We start from the raw sequence: 23,232 nt of genomic DNA, 5'->3' as shown, positions 1-23,232 counted from the left end.
ATGTGGGGACATTATTTCTGTCTACCACATATATACATGGTTTTAATAATGAAATCAACTTTCACTGAAAAACAGGAGTCCCGTGTGTGCAGCTCCTCCCCCCGACCCATCCACTCCCTTGAAGAACCGCTCTCTGTCGTTTATTTCTATTATTCTAAAGAAAGCTTTGCTGCCCTTCTTGTTGGATTAACCGAAGGCATCATCTACTGACTTCCTATCCTGGGAGAGGAGGGCTCTTGCTCTCTTCTCCCCCTCTTCCCATTGTGAAAGGTTGGCAACCAGAATCTTGGTAAAGCATCTAGCATAGGCACTAGGGGATGCTCAGTGAAGGAAATCCCTCGTTATTCTTCAGAAGTTTTAAAAAAAGGCAGACTCCAGACCCAGTTTTACAAAATGCTGCACCTGCTTTTCTTGCTCCAGGAGATCTTGGAAGAGTTTCCACTGCTGACTCCGGAAGCGATCCAACTTCTCCAGCTGCTGGGCCGCGTTCTCCTGGGCCTCCTGCCTCAGGTATTCACACTCTGCCTGGGAGAGGTCAGTCACACAGGGGAGCGTCTGGAGGAACAGGACGTCCACAAACTTCTGGAACGTTTCCATGGTGCTGCGATACAGCTCCTGAAGCCGAGAGCCACACGACGGAGCTACATGTCAGGCTCTCACCCAGGGCAGGGCCAAGGGTTTCACGCAGGACACAGAGGAAATCCAGCGAAGGGAGCTCTCGAATCACACAAAGGCGCGTGCATGCACACACATGCACACAAACACACTCAGTCTTGGGAAACGCCCACTGCCTTCCAGCCCTCTCACCCTCACCCAGTCAAGTGCCAGACCTGCGCTTCTGACCCAATGAGCCCTTAATCACTGGCGTTTCCTCTAAACCTCCATCCAGATTATTTTCACGACCCTTCACTGGTCTCCCTGCCTCCCTCCACCGTCCACACTTAGGCGAGTTATTTGCACAAGCATAGATCTTTCAATTCCAGCTCAAATAACCTGCAAGACCTCTCTTCCCATCGCAATCAGAGCTGCCTAGCAGGGCTTCAGGGGCTGCCTCATTTCTCACCATTCTGTTACCTTCATCCCACCTCCCCCACTCCATTCTCTTTCTAAAAATCTTTTTAATTGTGAAAAACAAAAACCTGTAGATAATAATATATTAAACATCTCTGAATCCACCACTCAGTTTTCCTTTTTGGTTTCAGACTAAAAACACTAAACCTTACAGGTTAAGTTGGAATCCTTTAAGTTTGCTCTGCAATTCTTTTCCCCTCCCTCCCAGCGTCCTCAGAGATAGCCATCCCCATGAATTCAGCATCTCTGTCTCCAATTTAGATTTCTATACTTTCACTATATATCATGTCCATAAATGTGGCTTTTGGTGTGTGTTGTTACTTCACATAAATGGCATCTCGTTGCATGTTTCATTATATGGATGCTTTTTAAAGCCTCTCCCCTTCTCCCCACCTCCGGGCACTTTCACACCTGAAATGGACTTTCACCCTGCAAAACCCCTGCAAAATAATCCCTTCTCTGTGAAGCCTTGCCTGGGCCACTCAGACTAACATGGACATTTCTCACCCTGGGCTCCTGCAGCTCTTTGGTTAGCCCCACCAGGGCATCAAAACTACAGTTTATCTGTCATCCCTCCTGGACCACAACTGCCCAAGAGCAGAGGCTGCATCATACTCAGATCTGCACCCACGTCTCACACCCTCCTAGACTAAGCACCTGACTGCAGTTTCTGAATGCATCATACACCAACATGATGCAGAATGCCCATTTCCCCTTCTCCATCTAGGAACTCCCCTCACATGTTCCAAACTCAATTTGAGGTCTCCTCTTCTGGGAAGGCCTCCTGACCACAGGGTTTTTTGTTTTTTTTTTTTAACATCTTTATCGGAGTATAATTGCTTTACAATGGTGTGTTAGTTTCTGCTTTATAACAAAGTGAATCAGTTATACATATACATATATCCCCATATCTCCTCCCTCTTGCGTCTCCCTCCCACCCTCCCTATCCCACCCCTCTAGGTGGTCACAAAGCACCGAGCTGATCTCCCTGTGCTATGCGGCTGCTTCCCACTAGCTATCTCTTTTACATTTGGTAGTATATATAAGTCCATGCCACTCTCTCACTTCGTCCCAGCTTACCCTTCCCCCTCCCCGTGTCTTCAAGTCCATTCTCTACATCTGCATTTTTATTCCTGTCCTGCCCCTAGGTTCTTCAGAAACTTTTTTTTTTTTTAGATTCCATATATATGCCGACCACAGGGTTTTTTACGAATAAAGTCTTATTACTTTAGCATCTATAGGGCCTAGAAGAGCACCTGGCAAATATCAGGTAATAATATTATAATTGTTAATAATTATGAATTCTTACTATGTGCCAGAGAGTGTCATAAACACTTTTCTTGTATAATCTCATCCATCCTTCTAACAGTCCAATGAAGATGTTCTATTATAATTACCATTATTTTACAGGTGAGGAAACTAAGACCCAGAGAAGATAAGTAACTGGACATTTGCAGAGGGTGGGTCCTGGCTGTTGGACTATTGGACTCATGCTCTTAACCTGTATGCTACAAGGATAATTGGTTCTTTTTGGAAAAAAAAATTCTCAGCACCTCCTCTGGTGTACCGAAGTCATACTTGGTGTGCTCAATGAATATAAGTTAAATTTAACTCAAATCAGTGTTAATGAAACCCAATGAATGCCATGTTTTAAAAAGTTCATGGCCAAGCTGAACTTTGTTTGTGATAAAGTGACCATGACAGGGGCACAAGGGACCCACACCTTTTAAAAAGATTTAGAGATCCTACTTCTGAGAGTGGCCAACCAGGTAATTTGAACCAATTTCTCCCACTGAAGATGAATTTTTTTAAAAAGCTGGATAAAATGTTTATTAAATCATCATAAAAGTCCGAAAGAGCTAACAAGGTAGTGAAGAGTGTGGTGTCCAAGGTCGGGAGAAGATGCAGTCAGAGAAGTGTGCCCAGCCCTGGGGCTGTGTTTACATAAGGGGTGTAGGTCAATCCAGGGGAGATGGCTGCACAGCTGATGGACCTCTGACAGCCTCAAGCAGTCGGAGGGACAGAAGGTGGAGTTCACAGCTCATATGGGTTGGGGCCTCGTAAAGCATTCCACACTTAGGGCTGGAACCCAAAAAGCAGCACCAGAGATACATGATTGAAATGGAAGGAAACCAGGTCTGACTGGTTTAAACAGATGGTAACCTGGAGTCTGGTCATGTGGGTGACCCAGCATATTTCAAGTCCAGACCTTGAATTAACGTGACTCTCGATCATTAGAGGCCCAGTCATCGGGCAGAAGCAAAGGAAAATCCTCTCTGGGGGAGGAGAGCATCACTGCATGCTTGAAAATATTCTTACCAATATATGTACAAATCTGAGACAAGGCATATGAGAAAAAATAAACAGGTACACAAGGAGATAAGAATACGAGCAAAGACCTACACAAACAACAGACATGAAAAACAAACCCACAGGTAGTCCAGAGAGTGTAATTAGAAGACAAGGACTTTAAAGGATTGATGCTTACCATGATCATGACGTTAAAAGCCACTCTTAAACCTTAAAGCAAAGAGCTAGAAATTATAAAAAGTAACGCTACTTACTTTTAAAAAAAAGTCAGAACTTCTAGAATTGACGAACGCTGTTCAATAATATGAACCCAATGTATAGGTTTCATTGCAGTTTAGATGCAGCTGGAGAGAGAATTAGTACTGGAAGAAAGATCAGGAGAAAATCCAGAAAAAAGTAAAGAGAGACTAAGGGATGGAAAATACAGAGGAGAAGATAAAGGCTAAAAGATACAGTGAGAAAGTCCAAAATTTAATTGGAGTCCCCGAAGGAAAGAAGGGAGAGTCCAGGCAGAAGTCATATTTGAAGTGATAATGGCTGAGGAATCTCTCAAAACTGATGAAAGAAATTTACAGATGAGGAAACTGAGGTTTTATCTGTACATGTAAAAGAGAGGTTAAGTAAATCGCATCAGTTCACACACAGGGCCCTGGTGGTCAGGCTCCTGCACCCATGATCTAACCATGATGCTCTTAGGTAATTTTTTTTAACAAAGAATGGATGAGAGTATAAGCAGCACCTAATAAACACAGGGTCACTTTTTGTGACATTAATAGTAGATAAAGGGCTTCCCTGGTGGTGCAGTGGTTAAGAATCTGCCTGCCAATGAGGGGGACACGAGTTCGATCCCTGGCCCCGGAGGATCCCGCATACCGCAGAGCAACTAAGCCCATGTGCTATAAATACTGAGCCTGCGCTCTAGAGCCCGCGAGCCACAACTACTGAAGCCTGCACACCTAGAGCCCATGCTCCGCAGCAAGAGAAGCCACCACAATGAGAAGCCCACGCACCGCAACGAAGAGTAGCCCCGCTCGCCGCAACTAGAGAAAGCCCGCACACAGCAATGAAGACCCAACACAGCCAAAAATAAAAACAAATAAATTTTTTTAAAAAGTAGATAAAATAGTTTTTAAGAAAAAAAGCTCTTCTAGAGAGAAAGGGGATCAGCTCAGAGCACCAAAAGGTTTAATTCACCAGAAAGATGTAAAGGTTCTAAATTTGTATGCACTTAATGGCATTACCCAAATCAATGCAATTTGTCACATTAACAAAATAAAGCTGAAAAGCATCATGATGATTATGTGAATAAATGAAGAAAAATGTACTTCACAAAATTTAATTTCCATGCAGAAGAAACACTCTTAGCAAAATAGGAAATGGAAGGAAACTTCCTCAATCTGAAAAAAAAAAAAAAACTATGGCAAACATTATACCTGAGGGTAGAAACTACAAAGGTCCTGCTTTTATGTAAATGGAATCATATAGCATGTTAGGTTTGCGTATCTCAACTTTATATGTCCTTGTGACATTCCTCTGTGTTGTCGTGTGTAGCAGTAGTTCATTCTTCCTCACTGGTCTGTAGTATTTCACTGTATAAATACACCACCATTTATCCATTCTACTGTTGAGGGACATTTGTGTGGCTTCTTATTTTAGACTATTACACATTCTGCTGACGTGAACTTTCTTGTGGATGCTGTTTGATACACATGTGCTCCTGTTTCTCTTGGGCACATGCCAAGGAGCGGAATTGTTGGGCTGTGTGTATGTGTAGCTTCAGTCCATATCCTCCATAACTAATAGCCACCAATTTGATTAGCATTTTGAATTTATCGATCAATTTGGTGAGGATGAACATCTTTACAATATCACATCTTCCAATCCAGAAACATGGTGTATCTTTACATTTATTTAGGTCTTATTAATTTTTCTTAGTATTGTTTTGTGAGCAGGGAGTGGATTGGGATTGGGAGGAGGTGTGAAGGGGCTTCAGAGGTCCTGGTCATGATGTCTTTCTTGATCTAGATGGGGGTTACAGAGATGTATTTTTAACAGTCATTTGTTAATCCATAAGGTAATGTGTTATCCATTTATTTGTGTCTATTACATTTCACAATAAACATGGTTTAATAATATGGGCGTGATTTACATTTTCTTCCAGCCTCTGGAAATCCCAATTTTCTGCTAGGAGACAGATTTTAAAAATTGATTCTCCTATATTGTAATCTATCCTTCCATAGCAGCAGTTGGGGATACTAAGACACACCTTTTTCTTTTTTGTTCATGATAGTTAAACTGCAAAAATACGCTGTTTGCAAATTCAAGAAAGGTGAACTTTGTAAAAGCTACATAGTCCATTAGTCGAGGCTCTTTCTAATAAAAAATGTGCTGGATTCTGTCTGCTCCCTGGACAGAGACACATCTGCATCATCGCACGTGCTCTGATAGGCCATAAAACACATCGCTTCCCAGTTAACGTTGACACGTTTCGTTTGGGAGATGCTGATTTATTCTGTGCCTGAAACAGAACAGGAATTAATCTGTGTTCTTCTCTCTCAGCGCGTGTGAGGGGTCGGACAGCAGGGGGACGCTGGTCAGGGGAGAGGCTGGCCCTGGGCCTCAGCCCTGCACTTTTCCTCAAATAGAAGCACACAGAACCCAAGCTAGGGCAGCATTTCACCCTGACTCGTCCTTCACTCGGGTTTCCGCCTCTGCAGCCTGACCCAGAGGATCCAGTGTCCTCTCCAGGCTTCTTGCAGAGAAAGGACTGGGGCAGGGGAAGGGCACATATTCTGAAACCTTTGAAAAGGAGTCTCAGTTTTCCTCCCTGCAAAAGGGATAAGACGCAAGCTACATCTGTAAAGACAGCATCTGCCTTGAGGTTTGATTGTCAGGATTAGATACAGCACACAGCACAGAGCAAATGCTTCATAAACGCTGGCTATTATCATTCCAGAGAGGTTGGGAAAAGTTAGCGTGTGGCTCTCAATAAATGTTACCTGTTGCTATTTTTATTCCAGGAACAGAGCATTTTGGAGAAAAGGCAGTTTGTGTTTCCATTTGCTCGCAGGGTGGGGAGGAGAGAGGGAAGGGAAGGGGGCGTTCCCAGCAGAGGTGGGCAGGTGCCCTTGGGAGAAAGCCAGGTGGACCAGTGGGCGGGAGCACGGGATGTGCGGAAGCAGAGGAGCAGCAGGGAGCTCAATGCCATGCGGAGGAGTCAAGACCTGGCAGCCCGCACCCGTGAAGGAGCTCACACAAGGCGCGGATGTGGCCAGGTCTGAAGGTGTACTGATGAGGGTGAGTGCTGACTGAGTGAATAAAACATGTACTTCCAGGATCCCATGGACACGGCCCGGCTCCCTGTGAGTTTCCGGTTCATCACAGGAACCAGAAATGTTCCCCTGCAGGGACCACACCCTGACAGTTTTGAAGATGCGCAGTTAACTGCTTCAGAGTGAGGTGTGCACAGGACCCTGGGACAGAGCAGTGCTGAGAGCACAGGTGAAACTGGGTCTCTTAAAAACGGGAAGGGGAAGCTGGGATGAAGTGAGAGTGGCATGGACTTGTATATACTACCAAATGCAAAATAGATAGCTCGTGGGAAGCAGCCGCATAGCACAGGGAGATCAGCTCGGTGCTTTGTGACCACCTAGAGGGGTGGGATAGGGAGGGTGCGAGGGAGACGCAAGAGGGAGGAGATATGCGGATATATGTACACGTATAGCTGATTCACTTTGTTATACAGCAGAAACTAACACAACATTGTAAAGCAATTATACTCCAATAAAGATGTTAAAAAACCCCACAAAACTGGAAGTAGGTTGGATCAAGGATCAGGAGCCTGGGAACCCACCTGCACTGGGTCACTTGCCAGCAGTGTGACCAGGGGCAACTCTCTTCCTCTCTGGGGCTTCACCCAACAGAGGAGGGAAATGATACCTGCTTCCTGAGGACATGAGACACAGGAGACATGTGCGTGGACGGGCACAGTGGCTCCAGATCTTCCTCTCCCCCAGAGCCATGCCCTTTGCCACATAACCTTGCATGCCCTCCCACAGGGAGTGGGAAGTGCCTCCCCAACCCTTTAACTCTGAGTCAGTCATGTGACTTGCGTTGGTCAATAGAATGAGGTGGAGGTGAAATGGGCTAGTTTGGAGGCTAGACCCCTGTCATCGCTATGAGGAGAACATTCCCAGGCCAGCCCACTAGTCCGAGGAGAGTAGAGACAGTTGTGTGTGTGGCCAAGTTGTGTTAGTCACGCCTAGATCAGCCAACCACCAGATGATGCACAGACCCTGGGGATAAATCACTGTCATTTTCAGCAACAGGGTTTTGAGGTATCTTGTTGCACAGCATTACTCTGGTCATAATTATGTGATACCACACCGGACAGAAGGGGCCCTAAAAGTGAAAGCTCTGGTGTAAAGGTGTCATATCTTCACAGCCTTCACGGGTTCATTCTGTAAATGTCTCTTGAGCACCTACTTCAGGAAGGCTCTGTGCCAGGGCCACTGGGTGAACAAAGCTGACGTGGACCCTGACTTTAGAGAACGCACCCCCAGTGAGGGGGCAGACATCGCACAGGAACTCACAATATCCTATGGCAAGTGTGATGGCAGGGAGGCTGGGAGCCCTAGGGACAGACCAGGGCATCTAACCGATCTGAGGAGGAGTCGGAGAAAGGCTCCCTGAAGAAGTGACATGTAAGCTGAGACAAGATGAGAACAAGCCAAACTGAGGGGATGGAGGGAACGGTATTTCAGGCAGCAGAAGAGCACATGCAAAGGCAGTGTGGCAGGAGGGACTGGGGCACCTTTGGGGAGCTGAGGGATGTCTGAGGTTGGCTGGAAGGCAGGGAGCAAGGGACATGCCTCCAGACAAGTGGTGAGTGGGCTGTGTCACATGAGCCTGTGGGCTAGGTCAGGGGGCCTTATGGGCCAGGTTGGGTGGGTCTCATGGACCAGACTAGGTTGGCCTTTGGGCCAAGTCAGATGGGTCTCATGGGTCAGGCCATGTGAGCACTTCCTGGACCAGGCTGGGTGGTCACCATGGCCAGGTTAAGGATGTTGGACTTTATCCTGAGAGCTATGGGTGGCATTCTGGAGTATTAAGTGGGTTCTTTCATATGGTCAATCTACAAAGAAGGCAGCTAAGAATTCCTACATCAGAGAGGTTAGATGATATGGACCAGGCCCCATAGCTGGTACACAGCTGAATCAGGCCCACACCTGGCCTGATTCCTGGGTGACTCTTCTCTCCTCTGCAGTTTTGCACCTCTTTGCAGGGAGGTGAGTTGATTGTGAAAATTACTAAAAGGAGGGAGAGGTATAATCAGGTAGCATGTGGTACCCTGAGGGCACTGGCAAGTTTTACTTCTGTACATAAAGAAAACATAAATTAATTACTCTACTAGTCTTGTTAAAATAAAACAAAAAGCCATGTTCCCGTAGCTTGCTACAGTAAAGTAGACGTAAGCATGCCAGTCTATCTTTCTCAGACTTGTCATACTTAGTGATGATTTATCACACTTTAACCTTGATAAAGGACCATGGAATTGACTCACCCTCTGTAGCACCCAGGGAAATCCTCTTTCCAGTGACAGGAACTGTATGGTGCCTACACTTGTCAATTTCCTTCTCAAGATCTACTTCCAATAGAACACTGCCCCCAAATCATTGTTTTGGTACTTCTCCCAAACCTAGTTTCTTCTACTCTTTGGAAACTTACTGTTTCCCACCTGTGGTAGGCAAAATAATGGCTCCCCAAGATGTCCATGTTCTAATCCCTGAAACCTTTGAATGTGCTACACAGTCAGAGATTTTTGTGGATGTGATTAAAGGGCTAAGTGAAAACCAAGGATCCTGAGATGAGATTATCCCGGGTTATCTAGGTGGCTCCCACATAATTATAAGGGTCCTTGTAAATGAAAGAGAGAGGCAGGCAGTCAGAGTGAAAGGAGAGGTAGGATGGAAGCAGAGGCAGGAGGAGCACGACTGTGGCTTGGAGATGGAGTAAGAGGCCACAAGCCAAGCAATGCAGGCACCTCTAGAAGCTGGAGAAGGCAAGAACACGAATTCTTCCCTGGAGCCTCCAGAAGGAACCAGCCCTGCTGATACCTTCATTTCAGCCCACTAAAACCCATTTTGGACTTCTGACCTCCAGAAATGTAAGGTAATAACTTTCGTTGTTTTTAAGTTGTTTTTAAGTTTAAGTTGTGGTAGTTTGTTCTATCAGCAATAACACACCATCTTCAGGATGCCAATGTTTCAGTTGATTGATATATTCACTGATGCATTGATTCACCCATTCGTTTACTCATCAGTGTTGACTGATTGCCTGCAATGTGTCATCCCCAGCTGGATTCTGCAGAACACACCGCAGCCCTCCCGGCAAGGACTCCACGTCCCCGCCTTCCTCTTGTCCACCAAATCACTCCTCCCCACCTGAATGTTACAGCCCTGGGCCTGTATCCCAGGCCCCCAGCTGTGTGACCTTGAACAAAATACTTTAACCTTTCAGTGCTGTGCAGAAGAACTGACCTTGCTGAAAGAGAGGCCTGGCCTTGGTCCACGGTTCTTGGGAAGTGACTTCTAAGTTCTTGGAATGTCCTGCCTGATAAGAGGGTCTCTATTTACCTGGGAACCTTGGGCAGCTTCAGACAATCTATGACCATGATGCGATTTAGGGTGGGGCCCTTGGGCCATGTGGCATCAGCTCCACCTCTAGAGGGGCTGGGGCTTAAGGTCAGCCATGTTGGCGGTCCACCACATCCATGTGACTGAGCCCCAATACGAACTGTGGATACTAAGGCTTGGGTGAGCTTCCCTGGATGGCAATGCTCGGTGTGTAGTGCCACACACTGTTCCCAGGAGAAGTTAGCACTGCCCACGACTCCACCAGGACAGGATAACTGGGAGCTTTGCGTTTAGAACTCTAGACTCTGCCCATGTGCCTCTTCTCTCGGCTGACTTAAATCTGTATCCTTCTGCTGTAATAAACCATAACCATGAGTAGAACAGCTTTCAGTATGAGTCCTTCTAGAGAACTGAAGAACCTGAGGGTGGTCTTGGGGACCTCTGGACTTGCATTTGGTATCAGAAGCAAGGGTGGTCTTGGGGACTACTCCCAAACACTTCATGAGTGCCTATCACTATTATTCCTGCCTTCTTTGAGGACAGAGGTTCACTTTTTCTCTTATTTTCCTCAGCCTTAACTTCCCATGAGATTCTGAAGCTGAGACGGCTGACCTTGGCAGGGCTGTTATCACCCTACCCCCCCAGGAGCCCTTCAGGAGAAACAGCAGGGGGAGGACAGTCAGAAATGAACAAATAAACAAGCGGGTCTCCGGGGCACCCTGTGATGCAACAGCGGCAAACTCAGCTCTGCGCCCGTCATTATCAGGAAGACTCTGGGCTCATTTCAGGAATCTCTCTACAAGGCACCGAGACGTGTAATTTAGCGGCATCCATCTCAGTCAAAATGAGAATTCGCTGTTTGTTTAGAGGCCAAGAGACAGTGGGAATTTAGAAAAATGCACTTTTCTCTGCAGCCTGAGAACCGTTAGGTGGTGATCAAATTTATCTCACAGCCGCCGTGCCTACAATATCACGATCAGTGCCCAAAGAAAGGGGGGAATTATGCCTCTGTGTGACCAGGTCTGGGAAGGAGCCAGCCAGACTGCAAGGCAGGTTACCTCATGGGTGCACTCTGCGCAGACACACCTTCTTGGACGGTGAGCGATAACAACCAGGATCGTGGTAACAGATTTCAGCGCTCGCTGTGTGCCTCACACTCTCCTATATGCTTTGCATGTGGGAACTTATTCAAACCTCTGAACAGCCATAGGAAGACCCAGATAGTGACCATCCCCATTTTAAGAGGAGACCCAGATACTGACCATCAAAACCGACCCCAATCCCAGGCCTCCTCACCATCCTCACCCGCACCATCCTGGCCCAGGCCCCCAGCATCCCTTGCCTGGACCACTGCGATGCCTCCCCAGGCCTCCCTGCTTCCACCTCTGCCCCCTACAGTCCATCCTCCATACAGAATCCAGAGGGATCCTTGGGAACCTAAGGCAAGTCATTTCCCTACTCAAAACATGCCGGCAATTTCCCATGTCACTCAGAAGTCAACGCAAACGTCTTCGTACGGAATGCAAGGCCCTACAGGACTCTGACCTTAGCCCGTACCTGTCTCCCCTTCCCCCAGAGCTGCCACACTGGCCTCCTTGCTGCTGCGGCTGCTGGAACCCCACGTGTGTCGCTGCCTCTCCAGCCCCACAAAAATAAGCACTTTATCTGTTTGGTTCACTGCTGAGGCCCCGGTGCTGAGACTGTGGGTTGCACAAAGCAGTGCTCGATAATATTCATTGAACGAATGAACTAACAGGCTCACGAGCTTACAGCTGGTCGGCGAGGAAGCCACGCTCTCCCCCAGGCCCTGGGTCCAGAGCCATGCTCACCACCCCTGGGCTCAAGGCCTCCTGCTCAACACGCTCAGTGACGGGGCAGAAGGGGAGGTGTTAACTGAGCACCTGCCACGTGAGGCCCTCAGTCCTGCCCTCCTGCGCTGCCATAATGGTCAACAGGCTCTCTGTCTCCATCTCGCAGATAAGGAAATGGGCTTGGAGCAGTTAAGGCTCTTGCCCAAGGTCGCCCACCCAGGAATGTTGGGCGCCCACCCGGGAATGTCCTCGCCAAGCATTCCAATCTTCCAATTGGCTTCTTTCTACCACACCAGAGGATTTCAACCTCCACCTTTTGGAAATATCAGATAAAGCAGTTTCCAATACCCAAGGCAATGATTTCCACAATTAAGGGATGTAAAATCAACCAAAGTTATCTGGTACCAGAGGGCTTGATGTGCAATGACGACATGAATCATAGGAAAGAGCTCTGCACTGACTCTGGGAGAGAAGCTGGCACAGGCCTTGGGCCATATCTTTCAAAAGCACCTGCACATATGCACAGAACTGCTGGCCCCCCTTCCCCTTGCCCCTGACCCCTCCTCATGCAGGGCATTTCCAAGTGCCTGCTTCCGAGACAGAGACTCCAGCAGCCATCACCCCTCACTCACACCTGCTGGGCTCTCCTGATGCTAGAAACAAGGGCGTCTTTACTTCCTCGGCCCACACTTCAGTGGGCTGGCAGCCAGACCAGCCACGGTAAGCCAAGCGTACAATATCCTAAGGACGTTGCTGGGGCCTGAGGCTGTGGTCACATGAGCATCATCAAATCTTTACTGAAAATGATGTAGTCACTGCCACCCACTGAGACTGGCCCGGCACTTCCACCTGTATTTCCTCCTTGTAGCAGTGATCAGTGTTTTATCCTTGCTTTGTGGAGGAGGAAAGTGGCATTTAGTTGACCAAGACTTTAGATTCTAATTGCAGCTCCAAGGAGGAAGTGTCAGCCTGCTGGACACTGTCCCCTGCTGGGGCGCATCATCAGTGGCATCTGCCCGTGAGCCTTAGTCCATTGGACTCTCACCCCATCCCCCCAAGGCAGCGGTCCTCAGACTGTGCTGTGCATCAGAGGAAATTGAGGTACAAGTTAGATAACCTGCTGCCGACCACACAGCTGGTCAATGGCTGGGCTGGGATTGGACCCCGGGCCATCTGAGTCCAGAATCTGTCCTCACTGCGGTATTCACAGCCCACGCACAGCAGCATGGGTCATGGCGAGGACATCAGCACTAAGGTTAGAGAGACTTAACTTTAGATCCCATCTCTCTGCTTGTTGGCTGTAGGACTTGAGCAGGATGGTTGGGCCAGCACAGAGAGATTATGTAACCAATTCAAGGTCACACAGCATGTTAGTACCCAGAAGGGGACTGGAATTCAGTATGCTCACTCCCAGCCCAGGGATTTGAGTCCTGACTCCCCCCACCATGCATGGTGTTGTTCCTTTCCTGCCTGGGAGCCTGCGGCTTTGACAAGTTGAATCCCACCCTGTACTTTTCTCAAGAAAATCCTTCCTGGCTCCTCATCTGTGAAAGAAGGAAAATGCAGTTTCTGCCTCACAGGATTCTCATGAGGATAAAATGATCAAATACTCAGAAAGCACTTACAACAGTGGCTGGCTCTGAACAAGACTGGCTCCGGTATCAGTTTCCTGGGTAGCCAAAACTACAGAAATCTATTCTCTCACAGCTATAGAGGCCAGAAGTCAGAAATCAAGGTGTCAGCTACCTCTGGAGGCTCTGGGGGGATCCTTCTTGCCCCTTCTGGCTTCTGGAGGCTCCAGGTGTTCCTTGGCTTGTGGCCACATCACCCGAGTCTCTGCCTCTGTCTCCACATGGCCACCTCCCTGTGTGTCTTGTCTTCACAACGACTTTCTCATAAGGACACCAGTCATTAGATTTAGGGCCCATGCTAATCCAGAATGATCTCTTCTTAACTAATCACATCTGCAAAGCCCCCACTATTTCCACATAAGTTCACATTCTGAGGTTCCTGGTGGACATGAAATTTGAGGTACACTATTATGGACTGAATTATGTCCCTCCAAAATTCATATGCTAAAGCCCTAACCCCCAATGTGACTATATCTGGAGATAGGGCCTTTAAGGAGATAATTAAGCTTAAGCAAGGTCACAGGGTGAGGTCCTAACCTGATAGCACTGGTGTCCTTGTAAGAGGAAGAGACACCCAAGCTCTCTCTCTGCCATGCAAGGACACAGTGAGAAGGCAGCCATCTCCAAGCCAGGAAGAGAGGCCTCACTAGAACCCAACCTAAATGATACCTTGATCTTGGACTTCCAGCCTCCAGAACAGTGAGAAAATAAATGTCTGTGTTTAAGGCACAGGCTGGGGTACTTTGATATGGCAGCCTCTGAAAACTCATACAGACACCATTGAACCCCGCACAGTGGCCATCGTGACGAGGGGCTGCAGTCCCTGTCCTTCCTCATGTCCTGTCTGGGCTGCCCCCTGACTCCTGGTCCACTTGGAGCCCACGTCCTGCTTCAAAGCCCATCTCAGGCATCACCTCCAGCGGATGGCCGTCCTTGACCTCACCTTCACCCCTATGTCTCTCAACCCTCCTCTCTGCACCCGTCAGCAGGGATGTTGTAAGGGCAGCCAGTTCAGATTGGGCATGTCCCAGGTGCAAGCTGCTGTCCAAGGGCCTCACGTGCGTTCGGTGTTCACACCACCACCATGAAGATGGGCATCACTGGCCCCATTTCACAGATGGGGAAACTGAGAACTAGAGAGGCCAAGTAATGTTCTGGAGGCCGCACGGCGAGGAGGGAGGAGAGCCAGGACGCAGACACAGGCACTCTGGGTCCAGGTGAACCTTCTCCAGGGTGCTCCCCACCACGGTGGCACTTGTCACCTTCCTTCTTGACCGGGGCCACATTCTACCTTCCCAGCAGCTCTGGGTCCTGCCTGGGGCAGGAGCTCTGCCTGTCTTGGTCATTGTCATATCCCGGGAGCCCCTCTGGCTTTGGAGGGCTCAGGGGCTCTCTCCCGTTCTCTCAAAGCCAGCCGTCGTTCCAGAGCCGCACGAGGTTGCCCAGGGAGAAAGAGGTGGCACCAGCACTGGAACTTAGGCCTCCGTTTCAAGCCCAACCCTCCTTCCTCATCACCGCTCTACACTCATGACGCCCACAAATGCTGGCCTATTTTCATCCTGGGTGAGCTGACTTCCAAAGACCTTTGCCTCTAGGGACATTTGGAGGTGAGGGTCCCGAGCACCTCAGAAATGGAAGGGGCCTCAGATGTGACCTGGACCAACCTCCCTCCCTGGTTTCTGCCAAAGAGGGTCTCGGGGTCCCCGGCCCAGGAGGATGTGAGGTTCTCACACATGCCCGGATCCTGAGGTTCTCCTGCCGGTCTCACCTGGAAACCACATACCTGGCAGAGCGCGGCCACGGCCTTGGCGGCGCTGACATTCTCCTCTTCCTCCAGGTCACTCCGAATCAGCCTCTGCCTCTCCAGGACCTCGTGAAAAACCTGTGAGTAAAACAGGAGCTGAATCTGGTACGAAAATGCTGATATTCTTCCCAGAAAAACCTCCTCAACTGACCCCGCCTCTCAGGTGGGAAGGATGTTCACCCCAACTTATACACAAGGAAACTGAGGCACAGGGATGTATGTGACTTTCATGGCTTGTGAGTTGTGGCTGAGGCCGGGACCAGTGAATCCGACCTCCAGGAAAACCACAGACTGTGACTCTGTCTGTGTACCCAGCAGGAGAAGGTGTGGCCAGCACCCCCGTCACCCTTCTCTCCTGGCCACAAGCCACCCAGACATCATTTTCTGATTTCAGTTGCTGGGGACCACCAGCCAGGCCCTGGGAGGCCCACCCAGCGGAGCCCGAGGCCTAGCAGGGCCACTGGAGGTCAGTGAGGTCAGTGGCCAGCCAGACTCGGCTCTGACCACGTGGACCTCGAGGAGCCCAGCAGAGTGACAGGGGGGCGAGGACCAGATGCCCCAGACACAGTCAGAAGGCACCGCAAGGCAAAACCCCAGAGGGTGTACTCCTCTTAGGGGGCAGTTGTAGGGGAAGAGACCCCAGCGGGGAAATGAGTAAGCTGAGTCTTGAAGGACAAGGAGGGGTCCCTGGAAGGAAGATGGGGAGCCAACACAACCCCAGCTCAAGGAGCAACAGCAATGGACAGGCAGTTAGAACCCTCTGGCCTTGGTGGGGGCAGAGCGGGAGGGGAGCTGAGAGGGAGGGGCTGCGCGTGGTGCCAAAGTCTGCGCTCATTCAATCACTTTTTTGTTGTTTGTTCATTCATTCAATTGTTCTTTTGTATCCATCATCCATCCATCCATTCATTCACGTGTTCATTCATTCTTTCCTTCACTTCTTCATTCACTGGTTTGACTCTTCTTTCATTTGTTGGTTCTTCATTCATTTCTTTGTTCATTCAATTATGTGTTCCTTTGTTCTTCCATCCATCATTCATTGATTCATTCGTTCATTCAGTCATTCCCTCATTCCTTCATGCATGCATGCATGCATGTGCTCAACCCTTCCCTCCTTGGTCCCGTGTTTCCTGAGCACCAGGTCCTGGCTGTGCTGAAGTCCTGGGTTGCAGAGCTGACGCTGTCACCGTCTCCATGCTCAGGACTTGCACTGAGCAATGTGATGTCAGAGAGAAGGGCCTACAAATCTCAGAGTAACAAACTGCTGTATAATCGTTATCTTTTCACTCTCATTTCAAATGGATCTTCTTAAAGACAGAAACAGCCCCCCACCCCACGGTATGACAAACCCCAGGAACCCCAGGCGTGGGCCCTGGGAGGAGGCTCTGTGGGCGGGGAAGGGCACTGGACCAGGGAACCAGGGACGTGAAGACCTCTCCTCTGTTCTGGACGCTGGCTTCTCACTGGGGTATAGCCGCTGCCACCATGCTGGCCCCCAAGGAGGGCATGTGTCTGGGCTCTGGGCTGAGCCTGGACCCAGCTACAGTCCTGCCATCCCCTCGGCAGAGCTGAGACAAGCAAATGCTAGTGCAGGGCAGAAGGACCCAGAGAATCAGTCAGGCCATGGCTGCCCCTTACTGGTCTGGCTGAGTCTTAAGAACCCGGCAAGGTGGGTGCTATTATTCCCATTGCACAGATGAGGAAGCCAGAGGGTTAGCAAGGTCACTCAGACACAGCGGCAGAGCCAGCATCCAAAGCCAGGTCCTGCTGCCTCACCACCCAAATGCTTAACAAGCCTGGGGGACGGCCACTGACAAGCAGCCCTGCCTACCCCCGCCCCACCTCCACCAACAGGGAAACACTGAGGCCGAGTCCTGCTCTCCCTCTGCGAACTGCAAGCCCTGGTCCTTGCAGCCTGTGCTGGCGCCAGCTCACTTGCTATCCCTCAAGCAGGGTGACACCTTGCTTCCTGCCCTCCAGCCGGTCCCCTTGTCTTTTTCCCAGTCAAGACCACGAGCGTTGGCTAGCTTGGCCACCTCCCTGGTCCTGCCTGCTCAGCCCCACATGCAGCGTCCTCCCCTGACTTGCCACCTGACCCAGCGAGGGGGCCCATCCCTGTGTCACAGGCTGCCTTACATCCAGGACGTGCCTGTCCCCTCTGGGGACATCGCACGCTGGTCTGCATCGCAGGTTGGGCCCTTGCCCTGCACCATCTGTGTGAAGCCCTCTCCACGGCCCCTCCCACCGTCTTTCCATCGTCCCAGTGAGGGTGGTGCTGCTCGAGCCACTGGCTTACAGACGAGGAAGCTAGGGATGCAGAGCCCAGGGGAGCTGGCTAAGGTCACTGGGCTGACAGGTGGGAGGCGAGGAGAGACCTCCTGTCTGGCAGATGCCAAAGCCTCTGGCTTCCCAAGCACGGTAGCGGGGGGCCGAGCCCCCTCCTGCCACCCTGATCAACCCGCGTGGCTCCCTGGGATGGCTGTGCCCACGGAAGTGGGAGCGAGTCAGGAGCAGGTCACCTGGAGGAACTCCTCGGGGTCGGCGGTCTGCGGTGCCGTGGCCAGGAAGCTCCTCTGTTCCTTTTGTTGGGCCAGCGTGAGCGTTGCCATCCCCTCCGCCTGGTGAACCAGTGAGGCCTTGACCAGTTCTCTGCCTCGCTGGACAAACTCTGAAATTGAAATAAAACAAGGTTGCTCCCCTGGCAAAACCTCCACTGGCTGCTTCTGCCAGCACGTGGAGGGTCAGAAACTCTGGGGCAAGTCCCCTTTTTATTCTGGTTTTATCATTCAGGGCCCTCCCCCTGGGGCCCAGGGCTCAGAGCAACATAAGAGGTTTTATGTAACTGCTGTGCAGGGCGGCCGGCCAACCTGACCAAGAAGTAAACAAAGGGGTATTTTCCTGGAGAAAAGAGTGTGAGGGAGGGGTAGGTGTCAGAGGGAGGGACAGGTGACACAGGGTACAGAGAGCCTGAGTCTTCAGGAAGATAGTGACATGTCAGACTGGAGTGAAGATTCAAAAACTGCCAGGGTGAGTTATTAGATCAGCAGAAGAGAAGGAGGGTGAACCCAAGGGCAAGGCCCCCTGTGGCAGGGGAAGGTGAACTTGGGGAGAGAGGGGCGGGGCCTAAAACCACCCCTCAGCCCACCCGCGTCATTCGGCCTCAGCAGTGTGCCAAGTACAGGGCCAGGAACTGGGGTCTACCAGTGAGCAGGACCCAGCCCAGCTCTCAAGATGCGCATGGTCCAGGGAAGACGAAGAATGCAGAAGGAGAAGAAATTATGCTGCATGAGGGCCGGGGCGGTGACGGGGGAGGAGGAAGAGGGGGCACGGGCAGCGTGGGACCCCAGAGAAGGCTCCTGGGAGTAGAGCCAAGGAAGAGGTTGGCCAGATTCTGTTCACTTGGGTTTTGGGGGAGGTGCTGAGCAAAGAAGCTGTTGAAGCAAGTGAGGGCCTGGCGATGAGGGGGCTGCAGTCCTTGGAAGCGTTGGTTTCAGCATCTCACACCATCCCCACCGCCACACACACACGTCATACCTCCTTCTGCACTTGCCCTAACGCAGGCACACTTCCTTAGGTTTGACCTGAGAATCTGTTTAGCCTCTAGCACCAAAGAAAAGAGTGTGGCCAGGTGGTCAGGAGAGACCAGAGTCCTCCCTCTGCCTGGGGTCCTCCCTCCACCCCTGACTGTCTCCTTGTCTCCCCGACCTTGTCCAAGTTCAACAGAGCCCCACCTAGGGGGCTGCTTCACCCTCCCATCCCAGCCACTCTCTTCCCACTGATAAAGCCCAGACCACTGTGTGTGGTGACCCCCAAGGCCATATGCATTCAGATTCTACATGGTCCAAAGTTCCAGCCAACAGAAAGTTTTCCACGTGGTCACCCCCTGCAGGTGAAACACCTGGGTTTCCTCTTGCGGGTCCCACCAGCGGTGTGACCTGGACTAAGTCCCAGATGCCCTTGATGTCTTGAGCCCTGATCTGCCCATCTCCCAGGGTCGGGCCCGGGAGCAGTAGTGCGTGTGGGAAACAGCCACGCTGGGTTCCCTCTCCTGCGCCACATGACTGACCCCTGTCCACGCTCACCCACCTGCAGCTGCGCCGGGCCCCGTGACACATGCAGGGCTTCTGGGCGTTCCCGCCTCCTTTGCCCTCTGCATGTTCCGGGTCCTTCTCTGCCAGCCTGAATCACTGACGACGATGTGGAGTGGGCAATCTCGGACCCCAGGAGGTGATCTGGGATGGCAGCCTGTGCTAGTCTCACGGGAGCTGCTCCCGACGCCTGCAAGTGCCGCCACCGGCCCTGGCCCACACAGCCTGCAGCACACACGGGGTACCCGGGCGCCCGGGCCTGGCCCACTCGCTCACCCCTGCCGAAGCGCTCCGCCTCCTCCCAGAAGGCCTTGTGCTGCTGGGTCAGCAGCTCCTCCTTCTGCCGCCCCGACAGCTTCCCCTCGACGGTCAGCAGCTCCAGGCTGTGCGAGATGGCGGCCAGGTGGCATCTGGTCTCCTCCTGGATCTGCAGCTTCAGGAACTCAATTGTTTTGGCCACGTGTGCCCGCCCCATTGTCCTCTCCAGGGTGTCCTAAGAAGAGAAACACAGGCGACAACGGGCTGGAACGCCCTGGGTCAGCGCTTGGCCATGAGGGTCTGTAAACAGTCACGGGCTTGGTCCTGGGGCCCCACCTCCCTGTGAGCAGAGCACAGACCAAACTGCTCTCACGAGCTTCTTGTGTCTGCGCCTCAGATGGGGACAAAATGGTCCCACACGGGGACGTGGTGAGGCTGACGCCGCATAACACGTGGAAAGCGCTTGGTACTCGGTGAGTGGGCCACGCTTCTGGGGAGGAATTTAATAAATGCACACGACCAAAGGGGAAAGTCCCCCTTTTCCATTGTCATCCCTCCCCAGTCGACAGGGCCTCGGGCCTCCACAGCCCTGGAGGAGAAACATTAGGAGAAACAAAAAAGGTCACGGGACTTTTGGCTTTCGAGCCTCCGGGAACCTGAGTGCTGGGGATTAAAGAGATTTTCCGGGTACGCCTGACCTGGAGGATGACCCCAGCCGTCAGACTTTAGAACAGGCCTGGCTGCCCTACCGCGCTGTCCTTCACTTAGGACACGGCTCTCGGACAAGACGCCTCCCCCATGGAGGAAATGTCCACCAGAGGCAGGGGCGGACCCTGCAGGTCTGCATCTCCTGTCCTCGCCTCTCAGAGGGCAGCCGCTCCAGGAACCTTGTAGAATGACAGCACGTGCACCACGTTAAAGCTGCATGCCCTGCGCCTCAGAAGGACACCTTTCCCACCTAGAGATGGGTCCCCAGGACCCCTGGCACGGCGGCCTGAGTTCGCCTCTGCCCTTCTTCCCCACCACGCCGGCACCCTTGCCTCCTTCACACCCCTCCGCTCCGTCTCCTTCCCGCTGGCCCAGAGCCACGGCCAGCTCAGGCCCTGGTCACTTCCACCCTGGGCTACTGCCCAGGGCCATCCCTGCTCTCCCAGCCTCCCACCTGCCCGCTCCGCTCCGCCCCGCACGGCAGGCAGGGGGCCTGTCTGAGGTCCAAACGTGGCTCTGCCATCCTGGGGCCCAAACCTTGCAGTCACTGCCTTCAAACCAAGTCTAAACTCCTGGACACGGTGCACGAGGCCCTTCAGGACCAAGCCTGGCAGAGTCTCCAGCCTCGTCCCACACACCTCCTTGCTCCTGGCTGCCCAGCACACCTGGCCTTTGCACGCACGGGCCTCCGCCTGGAACACCCTCCCGGCCTCCTCTCACTCCCCCGCCTGGCCAGGTCCTGCTCATCCTTACGCGCTGTGTGGCACCTTCCCTGACCGTCTCCACCTCCACGGCCCCCTCCTCCTGTCTCTGCTGCTCCTGTGCCTCTGTCTAATGGCAGGGATAGTCCCAGGCTGGACTGAGAGCCCTTGAGACAGCGGCCATACCTGCAACACCCTGTAACCAGACCTGGGCCTCACTGTTTGCTGAACTGCATTGGTCTGTGTTTGAACAACGTGTGAACAGGGCAAGGACAATGATCCCCCAGTTATGGACAAGAGCACTGAGGTTTATTCTGGAACGCCACCCAAATAGCCCAGGGACAGTGGCTCTGAACCTTCCTCTCCGCAAACTACATAAGCGGGCCCATGACCGCTAGAGGGCGCAAGAGGATAAGCGCTCGGTGCAGGTGTGGACGGCAAGGGATCCAGAGAGGCTCAGGGCGTGGGGGACAGCGCCCGGTGCCCAGAGCAGCCACCTCTAAGGCATCATGGTCAGGCCACCCGGCTGGAGAGTGACAGCTCAACCTCTGGATTTATATTCAAGGAAAGACAGGAGTAGAGTCGAGAGGCGAGCATGAGCAGAGGGGCATCAGATGGAAGGTGGGAGGAGTAAAGGGACTTGCATAGGAGGTGAGGGGCCACTGCTGGCTCTGAGAGCTGTAGCCAGTCCTCAGACGTGCCCGGGCTCAAACTTGGCTCCAGACCTGCATGACCTTGGGCACAGTGTCCTCACCTACGCCTGACTTACAGAGTGGATGTGAGCATTAAATAAGTTAAAATAGGTAAAGCACTTAAAATAGCAACCAGAAGATAGTAGGTGCTCGTGAATGCAAGCTGTCGTCATAATTATGTACAGCAGGTCCCCACATCCCTCCTGGCATCCTCTTTCTCTCGAGCATCCCTAGAAGCTGATTCTGATGACCTCTGGGGCCCTTTCCAGGGCTCTTCCAGTTCTGATATTCAGCAACTCCATGCGACACATTCCGACTGCCCAGGCCAGAGTGCTCAGACGTCTCCAGCCTGAGAATTTGAATTCTTCTGGAGTTTATCAACAACATACTCTGACATACAGGCAGAGCCAACCCGTCCCTCTCTGTACAAACATAGATTGTAGCTCTTTCCACACATCATTACGATGACTTGTTTATGTCTATTTTGTTTGCTGACACTTGGCCTGCCAGAGTCTAATCGCTATCACATACTAAGCACTTCCCCTGGGCCAGGCTCTGTTCTAAAGGTCTTACATGTTGTCCACTTTCTAACACTCTCAGAGCTGATGCTATTCAGATTCCCATTTTACAGATGATGAAACTGAGTCACAGAGAGGTTAAGTAACCTGTTCAACGTCATACAGCTAATAAAAGGCAACTGTGGGATGAGCTCAGGTTTCTAGCTCCAGTCTGCAACACTGTTCCTGTAACAGGACGTGGCACACAGTAGGTGCTCATGAAATGCTGACAGAAGAAAAGGGCTACAGATAACCTGGAGAAAATTCTTTCCCTTCTTCCTATTTGGAAGTGACCGGCTAACACTCGGGCCAGAGTCAGCTAAGGATACATTTTTTTTCTGCATCAATATCCTGCTGATGGAATAATAATTAAATACAAAGAAAAAAAGAATAAAAGGAAAAAAGTCTTTCTTTTTTGATAAGCATTCATATCAGCAGCCTTAGCAAATCAAAATCCAATTCAAAGGGCCTTGGACGGCAAACCAGGAAGCCTGGGGCACAGGCTGAGCGATATCATTAGGCAACATGGGAGTCCTAGGTGAGTCGCTTAGCTGGCTCCTCTGCTCTTTGGGAATGAAATATCTGTGTGTCTATCTTTCAGCAGTGCCGAGGAGGGTAAGGAAACTATACGTGTACGTGATAAGCAAAAGCAAAGAAAGTTCTCAAACAGCTGCGTGCACCTGGGAGTTTGTTAAAAATGCAGATCCTGATTCAGGAGGGGGGACAAGATTCTGCATTTCTAACCAGCTCTCAGGTGACACTGATGCTACCGGTCTGCAGACCACACTTTGAGGAGCAGAGCAGTTTGTGCAGAAGCAGCAGGGACCACTCCGTTCAGCAGCGCCTTCTCCTCAGGTCTGAGGAGCTGAGTCTCTGAGCTGCGGGCAGGGCGGCTGCTGCAGGTTTCTGAGTCAGGAGTGACCTGGGCAGGTGCACAGGTCTGAGATGTAATTCATGAGTTCTCAAGGT

At 51.3% G+C, this 23,232-nt stretch overlaps 1 protein-coding gene across 5 annotated transcripts in view; it reads right to left on the bottom strand.

Annotated features, from left to right (window-relative positions):
- EVC (EvC ciliary complex subunit 1) overlaps window positions 1-23,232 on the bottom strand; it is an 81,855-nt gene that overhangs the window by 24,681 nt on the left and 33,942 nt on the right. For 3 of the 5 annotated variants that reach the window (XM_036852535.1, XM_036852533.1, XM_036852534.1), the window contains 4 exons: window positions 19,624-19,840; window positions 17,779-17,927; window positions 15,242-15,340; window positions 403-615 (listed from right to left, as the gene is read on the bottom strand). In XM_036852535.1, the coding sequence (XP_036708430.1) occupies window positions 403-615; window positions 15,242-15,340; window positions 17,779-17,927; window positions 19,624-19,840 (678 nt within the window). Of the gene's footprint in view, window positions 1-402; window positions 616-5,569; window positions 5,900-15,241; window positions 15,341-17,778; window positions 17,928-19,623; window positions 19,841-23,232 lie in introns of those variants that run through there. The other 2 variants (XM_036852537.1, XM_036852536.1) reach the window with 2 other exon arrangements.

This window comes from Balaenoptera musculus, chromosome 5 (genome assembly GCF_009873245.2).
Source record: "Balaenoptera musculus isolate JJ_BM4_2016_0621 chromosome 5, mBalMus1.pri.v3, whole genome shotgun sequence".
NCBI lineage: Eukaryota > Metazoa > Chordata > Mammalia > Artiodactyla > Balaenopteridae > Balaenoptera > Balaenoptera musculus.
This window is presented reverse-complemented; position numbering and strand designations above follow the sequence as displayed.